Here is a 12,764-nt window from a genome sequence, read left to right on the forward strand (position 1 = left end):
GTGTGGCTAGAGCACAGGGTCACAGTATGTAAGGGCTAAAGATGAGGTCAAGAAAGCCGGCAGAGGTTAGTTAAGGAAGAGTCCTGTATTTAGTTTTCTTATCGCAGGGGAACCTGTTGAGCAATTAAATTCATTAATAGCAGGATCTGATTCATCTTCCACAAAATTTGGTCTAGTTACAATATGGAAGGTGGATTGAAGGGGAAAGAACCAGTTAGGATGGTATTGTTCTCTAGGAGTTTGCAGGGCCTGAGGTAAGGGCGAATGACAGTGCAAATGGGAAGGAGGGGGCAGATCCTAGAGACTTTGTAAAACTAGGGAATAGGGTCATGCCAAGGTGATTCTCCATTTTTTTCTTTGTTTTTTTTTTTTTTTAATATTTTTCCCCCACAATTACTGAGCCATAATTCACGTATGACAGTGTGTAAATTTAAGGTGTACAATGTGATGATTCGTTAAATTTTTTTCTTAGGTGGCATTAAACAAGATTGAAACTACAGATGGAGGAGCAGGATTGTGAGGGAGGAAGTCAGAGGGAATGTAGGAGAAGAGAGTACAGTTTGAGACAGGTTGGATTTTGTTGCCTGTTAGAAGACGCCAATCTATTTATGTACTTCCTTATCCGCCTTATTCCAAAAAGATTTAAGTCGAAGAATGTCCAACAGGGTAGCCCTCAGAGGGTCAGGGCTAACAGTTGAGGATAGTAGAAGGGGGTGGAAAAGAAAAGTATGGGAGTGAGGAGAGAAAAGGACCAAAAGGCAGAACACTGTTCAGGAGCAAAATAGACAAGTGGGACACCAAATGAGGGCAGTGGTGTCCTGAAAGCCAAGGGAAGAGAGTTACAAGAATGTTTTATACCCCAAAGAAGTTGAACAAGATCTAAAAGGTACTCCTAGAACTCTACAATCAGCAGGTGATTGGTGACCACATAGTTAGCAGTTTGGAAGAAGTGGTAGAGGCGGAAGCCAGGCTGCTTTGGGCCAACTGATTGGGAGATGAGGAAGTAGGGTGAGTGTAGTTAGACCATCTTTATGAGAATTTAGAAAGGGAGGGAGACAGAGTGAAAGCTGAGGAAGTGTGATCCAGGAAGAGGCCTCATGTTTCAAAACAGGGAAGATTCTCAATGTATGTAGGCTAATGGGAAGGAGAAAAGGTTGAAGATCTAAGAGAGGAGGAGGTTGTTAGTACGGTAAGCCCTGAAGGAGCTCAACGGAATGGAATCCAGCATAGCAGTGGAGATGTGAGTCTTGGGACAGAGGAATGTCTTCTTTCTCTCAGGGAATGGAGGAGTCTGAATATAGAGACAGAGAACTTGGTCTCCTTCCTGGCTCTCCTCTTTACCAGTCCCTGAAGTGCTATGTTGCTCAAGATTCTTACTTCCATCCTCTTTTAACGTGACACATTCATTCACACCCGTAGACACCTTTACCTTGACCACTGCCAAGTCCACTTCCAGAGTGATCTCTCTCGACAGTTACATTGCCCAATAGACATTCAAACATACCATGTCCAGAGCTAATAATCTTTCCTAGAAGATTCCTCCTCATCTGTTTCTCACCTTGCTGAGTAGTTCTACTGAGCCATTCAAGCTGGCAACTGGGGAGTCCTCTTCAACTGCCCATTCTTCACTTTTACATTTGTTCATTTGTCATTGTGTTCTATTAGTTCTATCTCCAGTATATGTCTTAAAACCAAATCCTTGCTTCTGAACCTTCTAGGCCCTGATACCAGGGTTATTGAAAATGCTTCTTGGGTGCCTGGGTGGCTCAGTTGGTTAAGCATCTGACTTTGGCTCAGGTCATGATCTCACAGTTTGTGAGTTTGATTCCCGCATCGGACAAACTTGAGCCCTGCTTTGGGTGAACCCTGCTTTCTCTCTCTCTCTCTCTCTCTCTCTCTCTCTCTCTCTCTCAATTTCCCTCTCTCCCTCTCTGCCCATTGCTCACTTGCACCCTCTGTGTAAATAAATAAATAAATAAATAAATAAATAAAATTTTTAAAAAAGAAAAAAAAATACCTCTTAGGCATGATCTCTCAGACTTTAGCCTCATCCTTCTCAGAACTGGCCTCCACACTGCTACTCAAGTGATTGTTCCTAAAAAGCAAATATGAGGGGCGCCTGGGTGGCTCAGTCAGTTAAGCGGCCGACTTCGGCTCAGGTCATGATCTCACGGTCCGTGAGTTTGAGCCCTGCATCGGGCTCTGTGCTGACAGCTCAGAGCCTGGAGCCTGTTTCGGATTCTGTGTCTCCCTCTCTCTGACCCTCCCCCATTCGTGCTCTGTCTCTCTCTGTCTCAAAAATAAATAAACGTTAAAAAAAAAAAAAAAAAAGCAAATATGAGTCACTCCCCTGCTTAAAATCATTTCATGGCACCTGATTACATTCAGAGTAAAGCCCATACTCCTTTAGCCTGGAATTCAGGGCCCTACGTGGTAGGGTTTTTCCATGACTGCCTCCTTCTCTTCCTGAATATTCCTGTGCTCTGGCTACCCTGAACTTCATGCTGATCTCACCAAGGTCTCCCTTTGCAGCTTCCATTCCCTTTCCCTGGAACCCCATTTTTCTCCACTTTTTAGTAATATAACCTCTTCTGGACTTTGAAACTTTTCTCAATTCTTCCTTGAAGCCTTCTCTATGCCTAGGCTAATTTACATACCTTTAAGAAACTACTTACCAGGCTGAATTGGAATCTTCTTTTTCTGATCAGATTCCTTCAAGACAAGGAATGTCATCTCTGTCTTTGCAGTGTATGATCCATAGTATATAGTAGGTTCTCATAAAGAACTAATTGGGGCACCTGGGTGGCTCAGTATGTTAAGCGTTTGACTCTTGATGTCAGCTCAGGTCATGGGCTCGAGCCCTAAGTACAGCTCTGCACTGGCAGCACAGAGCCTGCTGGGGATTCTCTCTCTCCCTCTCTTTCTGCTACTCCCCTGCTTGCAATCTCTGTGTCTGTCAAAACTATAAACCTTAAAAAAAAAAAAAAAAAAAAAAAAACAGGCACCTAGGTGGCTTAGTCTGTTAAGCGTCCAACTTCAGCTCAGGTCATGATCTCACAGTTCATGGATTCGAGCCCCACATTGGGCTCCACACTGACAGTGCAGAGCCTGCTTGGGATTCTCTCTCTCTCTCCCTCTTTCTCTCAGCCCCTCCTTTATCTTTTTTTTTTTTTTTTTTTTTTTTTTTTTTTTTTTTAATTTTTTTTCCCAACGTTTTTTATTTATTTTTGGGACAGAGAGAGACAGAGCATGAACGGGGGAGAGGCAGAGAGAGAGGGAGACACAGAATCGGAAACAGGCTCCAGGCTCCGAGCCATCAGCCCAGAGCCTGACGCGGGGCTCGAACTCACGGACCGCGAGATCGTGACCTGGCTGAAGTCGGACGCTTAACCGACTGCGCCACCCAGGCGCCCCTCTCAGCCCCTCCTTTAATCGCTCTCTCTGTCTCTCTCCCTCTCTCAAAAATAACTAAACTTAAAAACAAACAAGGAAGGAGAGAGACAGAAAGCTGAAGCAATTCATAAGGCCAAAGGCCTCTCTTTATGAAGCATGCAGGAAAGTAAGACAGTGGAATGGGCTGGACCAGTATGCAATTAGAGGAGAGGATTAAAGGTTTGGCATGACTACTGTGCAGAAAGCTGACCAGGGGGAAGAAAAAGGGTGACAAGGAGCTTTAAGGAACAGTCTATCGTGTCTTTCCTCAGTGCTAAATATTAATGTCACAAATATTTTACATTCATTAGAAAAGTATTAGTATCTACCAAAGCTTAATTGTGAGATCAAATCCGCTGCTGTTATAGGGTCCTGGAGCTGGACAGGACTCTAGAGAGCGTCTTGCCCAATTCCTTCATTCTTCACATGAGGAAACAGACCCAGACAAGTCACTTTCTTAAGATGTGTAGCACAGTAATTCCAGAAATAGAGCTAGAGCCTACTTTGTCAGTCGTGTTCCTGCCTCATGTTGCCATTCACTTTATTTCAGATTTTGCTATGATTTCCTTGTTTATATAACCTAAAAAGGACACTTGGTGAAAGCTAGAAGAATGTTCCAGTAATGATAATATAGTAACTGAAAGTTTATATATTCCCTTGATTTTTTGTGTTTCATAGGAAATCTTTCCCCTGGACAATACCGCCTGGATTGTTCAAGCACTACCAAGAATTTCACGTTTTACTTTCTACTATTAATAATAAGTTTTTCCCTCCCCAAAAGTTTTTATTTCAAGTGTCATTTTGTGGAAATGGAAAAGCTAATTAGGAATGTGACTATTCAAGTCTTCCTAGGTAACTTTCAGGTTCCTTTCACACTTCTAAAGTAAATTAATAGGACTCCATACAATTAACTATATTTAAGATATTCTGGATAGTCATTAACACCTTGCACATTTTTCCCCAGAAAATGAGCCTTACAAGAAACAGATAATAAGGGATCTTGGCAATTATTTCTTTCATAAAAAGAGATCAGTAAATAATATTGGATAAAAATTTTTATCTTTAAAGAAAGACTGCTTAGGATATTCAGAGAATAAGAGCTGAATACTTTTAACCCATTAACATTTTTACATATTTCAGTGACACTGAAAAGATACTTGATTAGATAGTGCTTCCCAGCCTTAAAGCCATATGTAAGCTGTAACTCTAAGCAACCTGCATTTGCACATGTAAGTATCCACACAACATATATTTGTGTAATTTTAATATTTTCCTTCATATTCAAATGAATATTTTATAACTTGCCTTTCACCGTGTATTATGACTACCCATTAGTTCTCCTCATGAACACTTGTTCTTTAATAAACCAGTGAGAACATTGGTAAATTTAGGAGGAGGCATAATGAAAGACACTACAATCGTCCACAAAGTAAACGCTGATAATTTATTTTTAGGAAGCAGCGGCAACAGTGCTTCGACTGGTGCTTCTTAGAGCCGAGCCAAAGACCATAATGCAGATGGGAAGGTAAGTTACATTCTAATAAAGGTCTGCTTTTTAGCAATAATAATGACATGAGAAAAAAATGTTGGTTGCACATGCTCTTGATTGAACCTTCAGAAGAGAGAACGTCTATATGTAAAAGTATAAGATCAGATGAGAATGATTAACACCAAATTCAAGATAGTGGTTACCTCTGCAAAGGGAAGGGAGAAAAACGAAGTTGGGGAAGGGTATACATGGGACATTATGGTATCTGTAACATTTTAAGCAGATGGTAGGTCTAAAGTGTTCTCATTATCTTATTCTTCATACTTCTTTAGTATACCCAAAATATTTCTTTAATAAAAAAGGAAACTTCCACTTGAAAAATCTTTAATAAGACCACTCTAAGCTATACTTGGGACATTACATGGTATGGCCTAAGCCAGTCTTGAAAACATTTTGCTAGTGAAAGAACAGGTGGAGAGTAAGAGAGCATCTATTATTTTTAGACTCACCATTGGTTTTTTCAAGAGTAGGTTTCTTTTAACCTTTATACTGTAAAATAAAACAAAATACAAAAAACACATCAAGCAAAAGGATAACTTCATGAAGCTTTACAAGGGAACCTGCCCACCAATGCAGCTACCACCCAAGCCAAAAATACAGAATATTTTTGGCCATGTGCCCTGTCCCATCCACAGCTTTCTCCCTCTCCCCCAAACCAACCAGTGTTCCAGCTTCTATAGCAGTTACTCACCCTGTTTCTTCATTGCCTCAACCCAAATAGGCAACCTCGAACATGAGTGCCTAATCCTGCCGGCTCTTTTCTTTTGGTGTCTTTTAAATCTCTATATTTTCCCTCTCCATCCCTTTCTTTTCCTTACAATTTATCATTGAAGAACCTGTAGAGTGTAGAGTTTCCCACACTCTGGTATTGCTGATTGCATATTCAAAATGCAGTATACCATGTTTCAGGCAGCTGAATCCACAGGCTTGATCCCTACGGCAAGACTGTAGGTGTTTTTTTCATGAGATGGTACATGTGTCTGCTTCTGTCTCCTTTTGCCATGCTAGCAGCCATTGATATTCCTTGTGTAAAATGGTGATATTCTAATTTTGTTTTCACTTCTTAGCCAGTGCGATTTCAAAAAGACACTTTTCTCATCTACAATTTACTTACCTATATTGTGTATTCTAATTTGAATCCTTTGAATACCTCTTCCTGAACTCCTGATTCATATATCCAGCTGCCTATTCCACATCTCTGTGGGACATCTGATAGACATTGCAAACTTATGTCCAAAACCAAGCCTCCTCCTGCAGTCTTCCACATATCACCTTTCCAGTTCCTCAGGCCTGAAACCTTTCTGATCCTCGACTTTTGTCTCTTTGACATCCAAATCCAGCCCATCAGCAAATCCTGTTGCCTTTACCTTCCAAATATATCCAGAACCTGACCACCTCCACCATTACCGTAGGAAGCACACCATCATCTCTTGTCTGGGTTACTTGATACAAAGTTAAGTTCATTTTTGTCTTTGTGTTTTTTATTTTTAAGCATTTCTCTCTTAAAGTTTGATTTGATAGCATTTTATTATTAGGCAAAACATATATGTGATTCCAAAATCAAATTGAGAAAACAAGTTTCCTGCAAAAAGTCTAATTTTTATTCTTTCTTCTCTGCACTGTTCTCCCTCTCCCCCTATACAGGTAACCATTTTGACTAAGTTTTTAGTTTGTCATTTTCTTTTTCTTTGCTTTTTTTCCTGTAAGAGACACATGCATATATATGTGCATTTCCCTTAGGAAAAAATATGAGAATGATAGATAAGTGGTAGTACATCATACACACTTTTCCTCATCTTGCTTTTGTTAGTTACCAGTATATCTTAAACATCAGGTAATCAAGGTTTTTTAACTTTTAAAATTCTTTTTCTTTTTAATGTTTGTTTATGGGGGGGTGGGGCACGGAGAGAGAATGAGCAGGGGAGGGGCAGAGAGAGAGAGACACAGAGTCCAAAACAGGTTCCAGGCTCTGAGCTGTCAGCACAGACCCCCACATGGGGCTCAAACTCATGAACTGTGAAATCATGACCTGAGCCGAAGTCAGATGCTTAACCTACGGAGCCACCCAGCTGCCCCAGGGTTTTTTAACTTTTAAAGATTTCTTTTTTTTTTTTTTAAGACAAGTTATCTTTATTATTATTATCATTATTATTATTATTGTTGTTGTTATTTTGAAAGAGAGAGTGTATGTGTGTGTGAGCAGGGAAGGGACAGAGAGAGAGAGAGAGAATCAGAAACAGACTCTGCAGTCTCAGCACAGAGCCCCACGTGGGGCTTGAACTCACAACATGAGATCATGACCTGAGCCAAAACTAAGAGTCAGACGCTTAACTGACTGAGCCACCCAGGAGCCCCTAAAGATGGTGTCTGAATGTTACTCAGTAATAACATACTAAGCATAAAATTAAAATATCTCCTCCCATACATCCAATATCAATTTACTTCAGATCACACATATAACTTTCAGAGAGATGATAGAATTAGCAACTTTTTTTTCCACAAAGACTCCTCCCAATTTAGAAATAAAAACATTTTCCAAGTGGAAATTATATGTATCAGTCAATATCATCATTAAAAATATTTGTAGCAGATATATATATACATGTAGCATATTATATTCATGATAAGACATGAAGGATTTACGTTGAAAGGGCACATGCCTTACATTTGCTGTCTCTGGGATTATCTTTTCTACCTGTTTCTAAGATTCATCACTTTCGTGTATATCCAGTTTAGCATTTGACCAGGGCTGTTGCCTGTTAACCATTTGAATATAGAGTATTCAAAATGGCTAGATGAAAGTCTAGGGACCAAGCAACTGTTTTTGTTGCCATGTTTTTAAATTTTCTGGATTGTTGGGCAGTAAAGATAGAGGTACTTTCCAAGAGTCTTCTAGCTTGCTAATATGTGACTCTGAGAAAGCACAAAAGGTCAGCTCAGATACACTTTTGCACACTATAGGGGAGTTTAATTTCCCCTCCCCAGTTCATCTGGTTCTTCAGAATATTTAGTATTAACAGTTTACAACTTTTAAATTCTAATCTATCATAATAGAAAGCCAGGAAATACCAAAATTAAATATGTCTACCTAAAGATAGAGGGATCGGGGAACCTGGGTGGTTCAGTCAGTTAAGCGTCTGACTTCGACTCAGGTCATGATCTCGCGGTTTGTGAGTTCAATCCCCGGGTCGGGTTCTGTGCTGACAGCTCAGAGCCTGGCGCCTGCTTCATATTCTGTGTCTCCTCCTTTCTCTGCCCCTCCCATGCTCATGTTCTGTCTCTCTCTATCTCTCAATAATAAATAAATGTTAAAATTTTTTTAAAAAAATATAGAGGGATAGTAAAAATGAGTGAACATAGCATTTTCTATTTGATCAAGATGAGAATCTTGATTCAGTCTTGGAATGAGTGATTCTGTCAAAGACACTTTAGGAGTGCCTGGGTGGCTCAGTCCCTTGGGCATTCAACTTCTGCTCAGGTCATGATCTCATGGTTCGTGAATTCAAGCCCACTTCTGGTTCTGTGCTAACAGCTCAGAGCCTGGAGGCTGCTTCGGATTCGGTGTCTCCCTCTCTCTCTCTGCCCCTCCTCCCATCGTGCTCTGTCTCTGTCTCTGTCTCTCTCTCAAAAATAAACATTAAAATTTTTTTTAATTCAAAGTCATTTTAAATATAGAGTTTTCTCTTTATTGTATTTCATTTTTACTGATACAATATTAAATACATATTCAAATTTTATAGTTTCTATTTAATATAATTTAATTTTTCACATATATGAAAGATTTTCTAATTCTTATTGTAAAAAGTTATCTATATAGCTTGTATACTACTAATGAGAGCTTGAAAACAAAATTATATTCTTTGTGAGGGTACTTAATGTCTTCAGTGTTATCATGTAAATGAATGTATTCTTTTCAAAGCTTTGTCTACCATACTCTCTTTATTGATGGAATCACTTACCTATGTGCCACAGACAATGCCTTGGATACAATAACACCATCTGCATTTCTTAAAAACGTAAGTAACTTCTTACACTACTTTAAGGATTTTTTTCAGTTATTGAAATTATGAGGTCTCTGTTTTATACTGTGTTAGTAATAGTGTCACTAACCAAAAGCAGATCACTGATTTGTCTATAAAGCAGAGCTATTAATGACCCTCAGAAATTTCTTTTTTTTTTTTTTTTTTTTACCTTCAGAGATTTGACTCTATCCTTCATCTGCCCTGTTTTCACACTTCCCTTGACCCTAAAGCAAGGTCTGCAAAGACTATCCACACAGATCTATTAGGCTGTCTCCTTGTGTTTATCTTGTTCTGTAAAAGAGAAATTAAACTTTACTAATATTTAATATACCTTTTCAATAGCATGTGTATTTAATTTACAAGTAATTATATACAAGACACTTCTGGTTGAAAATATGAATCAATTATAAGAGTTAAATGAAAAGAAAAAAATTGTTTAATCAAGACGTACTATCTTTAGGGAAGTTTAACTGAAAATTGTCAGAAAATATAAAATATGGTAAATACAACACGTACGTATATGTACTTACATACATTCATGAGATTTTATAAATTTCTTAAAGGTTAATTAGCCTTCTCAATAGATATCAGCTGTTGCTGATTATCACCCCAAGTTTGATCTCCAACCAGCACCAAGGAGACTTTATAAAAGCCAGTCTCAGACACAGAGTAGGGCTAACCCATTATTCGAGTAGTTTTATAGCCCAGATATTACATTTGTTTCTTATTTTAAAGAGTAAATGATACTAGAGCACCTGGGTGGCTTAGTCAGTTAAGCATCCGACTATTGATTCCATCTCAGGTCATGATCTCACTGTTTGTGAGATCAAGCCCTGTGTCAGGCTCCATGCTGACAGTGCAGAGCCTGCTTGGGGTTCTCTCTCTCCCTGTCTCTCTCTGCTGCTCCCCAGCTTGCTCACTCTCTCACTCTTTCACTCTCCCTCTCTCTCTCTCAAATAAAGTAAACTTTAAAAAAAAGTAAATGATACTCTCCCTCTCTCTCTCTGCCCCTCCCTTGCTCATGCTCTGTCTCTATCTCTCAAAAATAAATGTTAAAAAAGGGCACGCCTGGGTGGCTCAGTGGGTTAAGTGTCCAACTTCGGCTCAGGTCATGATCTCACAGTTTTTGAGTTCTAGCCCCACGTCAGGCTCTGTGCTGACAGCTGAGAGCCTAGAGCCTGCTTTGGATTCTGTGTCTCCCTCTCTCTCTGCCCCTCCCTTGCTCATGCTCTGTCTCTGTCTCTCAAAGATAAATAAATGTTAAAAAAAAAAAAAGTAAATGATACTAATCTTTAATTTTATGCACAAATTTTTAATTCAGAACAATATTATAATAAAAAATATTCATGGAAAAATTAGCTATCCTATAGTTACTAATTGTTATTTTCCATTCATATTCATGAATTATGTATATATTTTATTTGTTTAGTGTACCATCTTGCTTTAATACAGCTCAAACTGTACCACATATAGAATCAAGGATCATAAGAACTGTAATTCACTCTTCAGATATGCCTTGACAATCCCTAGAGTCTAGATACTAAACACTGTTAGCCATTTAACTGACTATACTCTAATTTTTTCTCTCTCTGCTACTGTGACAAAACATCCCAACTTTACCACCTTTTCAAAACCAGATGATACCAAATTGCCAACCACATAAATTTTACCACTACTTCTGGGGAATACAACATCGAGTACAAACAATTGAAAGAATTCCTTCCTGAGACTTTGCAATGTCCTTTAACAACCATAAGGGTTTGAAAGATAGTATCATGACACTTAGTTGGGATTGTTTAGTTATCGTTGAGTGGACTTTGAGGGTAGGAGCAGGAGGGCACATTTATTTAGAAAATATCGTGGCCATCCATCTTTCTTTGTCTCCCAGAGGTGAACATCTGTTCTTCCCCTCAAGTCCTCAGACATACGAAAGGCTCCAAGCGGTATCTGCAGTCTCACTACGTGAGATTGTGATCTGTACTGCAGCAGTGGAGAAGACTGAGCAAGCACAGTTTTCATAAATACTGCATCTTTAATTAGAAAGGACACTCTCCCACCAAAAAGCTAGAAACGGTGCGGAAATACAATATTCTTTTACTTCACATTTCTGCCAGATTTTGCTTCAAATAAACATTTGCTCTGTAATTCTCCAGTTAAATTATCTACACAGGTTAAACATTTCCATTAATGTCCCTAGGTTAGCGACACTTTTCTGAGAAATCCTTTGATGTCACAAGAACATTTTTCTCCTTCAAATGCAGTTGCTGCAGATTTTCAACAAGTATTAGGGAAGTATATGGTATGTAACCTCCAACTGTACTCCTAAACATTGTATGACAGCTGAAAAATCAGTTTGGAATTAGGAGATAAGAGCTGTAAAGATGAGAACTGAGGATTTCTATTCTTATATAATGATAAGGAATGATATCCTCAATATATTGGTAAGTGAATAAAGCAAGATAGATAAAGTATATATGGTATACCATTATTTGTTTACCAATCTTATATGCAGCCATTTAAGAAAGAGGGAGTAAATACAAACATATTTATTTGTTTGCTTATAGTCAAAAACGAAAAGGGAGATTGGGGGCAAGAAAAGGATAAATCAAAAACATTTTAATGGTTGCCTACATAGGGATAAGGGGCAGGAATAGAAACAAGGCCTTTCTGAATGAAACTTGTTTTGCAAATTTGACTTCAGAACCATGTAAATATTTTACATAATTATAGAATACTATTAAATTAAATTTTTAAAAAATAGTCCCTAGAGTGAAATAAGACAGTCCCAAGAGGACAAATACTGTGTGATTCCATTTATATGAGGTACCTAAAGTCAGATCTGTAGGGACAAAAAGTAGAACAACAGTTGCCAGAGCCTGGGGGGGAAAGGAAGAGGAGGAATTGGTGTTTAAGGGGTACAGAGTTTCAGTTTGGGAAGATGAAAAATGTTCTGGAAATGGATGGTGGTGATAATTGCACAACAATGTGAATATACTTAATGCCACTGAACTGCACAGTTAAAAATCATTACAATTGTAGGGGCGTCTGGGTGACTCAGTGGGTTAAGCATCGAACTCTTGATTTCTGTTCAGGTCATGATTTCATGGTTTGTGGGTTCAAGCCCCACATCAGGCTCTGAGCTGGCAGTGCAGAGCCTGCTTGGGATTCTGTCTCCCTCTCTCTCTCTGCCCCTCCCTGCTCACTCTTGCTGTCTCTCTCTCAAAATAAATAAACTTAAAAAAATTTTTTTAAATCATTACAGTGGTAAATTTTGTTCTGTATATCTTATCATAACAATTTTTTTATTTTAAAAAAGTAATCCCTAAAACTCAAAAAAAAAAAATCTAATAGGTTTTTTTTTTTAATGTTTATTTATTTTTAAGAGAGAGAGAAAGAGACAGAGGATGAGGGGCAGAGAAAGAGGGAAACAGAATCCAAAGGAGGCTCCTGGCTCTGAGCTGTCAGCATAGAACCTAATTGTGTATTGAGTTGATGACTTAAAAGACAGTGAAAACTTATTTCAATCGACTTTAAGAAACAACAATTTATATATTCCTAGTGAGATTATACCCTAATGACAAAAGAACTAAAAAATAAATATTAAAGTTTTTATTTTCAAGTGTCCCATTGTTAATAATGACATTGGTGTTGCTCTTCTAAAATTGGTTTATATAAATATATTACTTTGAGTAATCAAGTTAATGTCATTAGGAATCAAGGTTTTCAGCAATAGTTGCAAATATAAAGTCAAAGAAGTGAGT

General features: G+C 38.4%; 1 protein-coding gene across 4 annotated transcripts in view; it reads left to right on the forward strand.

Moving 5' to 3' along the window:
* LOC132692371 (uncharacterized) overlaps positions 1–12,764 on the forward strand; it is a 34,383-nt gene that overhangs the window by 816 nt on the left and 20,803 nt on the right. For 3 of the 4 annotated variants that reach the window (XM_078445986.2, XM_060654767.2, XM_060654768.2), the window contains exons 2-4: positions 4,887–4,957; positions 8,901–8,997; positions 11,201–11,302. In XM_078445986.2, coding sequence (XP_078302112.1) covers positions 4,887–4,957; positions 8,901–8,997; positions 11,201–11,302 — 270 coding nt within the window. Of the gene's footprint in view, positions 1–4,572; positions 4,662–4,886; positions 4,958–8,900; positions 8,998–11,200; positions 11,303–12,764 lie in introns of all 4 variants that reach the window. The other variant, XM_060654769.2, reaches the window with a different exon arrangement.

The sequence above is a fragment of the Panthera onca genome, chromosome B1, assembly GCF_046562875.1.
Source record: "Panthera onca isolate mPanOnc1 chromosome B1, mPanOnc1 haplotype 2, whole genome shotgun sequence".
In the NCBI taxonomy this organism is placed as follows: Eukaryota; Metazoa; Chordata; class Mammalia; order Carnivora; family Felidae; genus Panthera; species Panthera onca.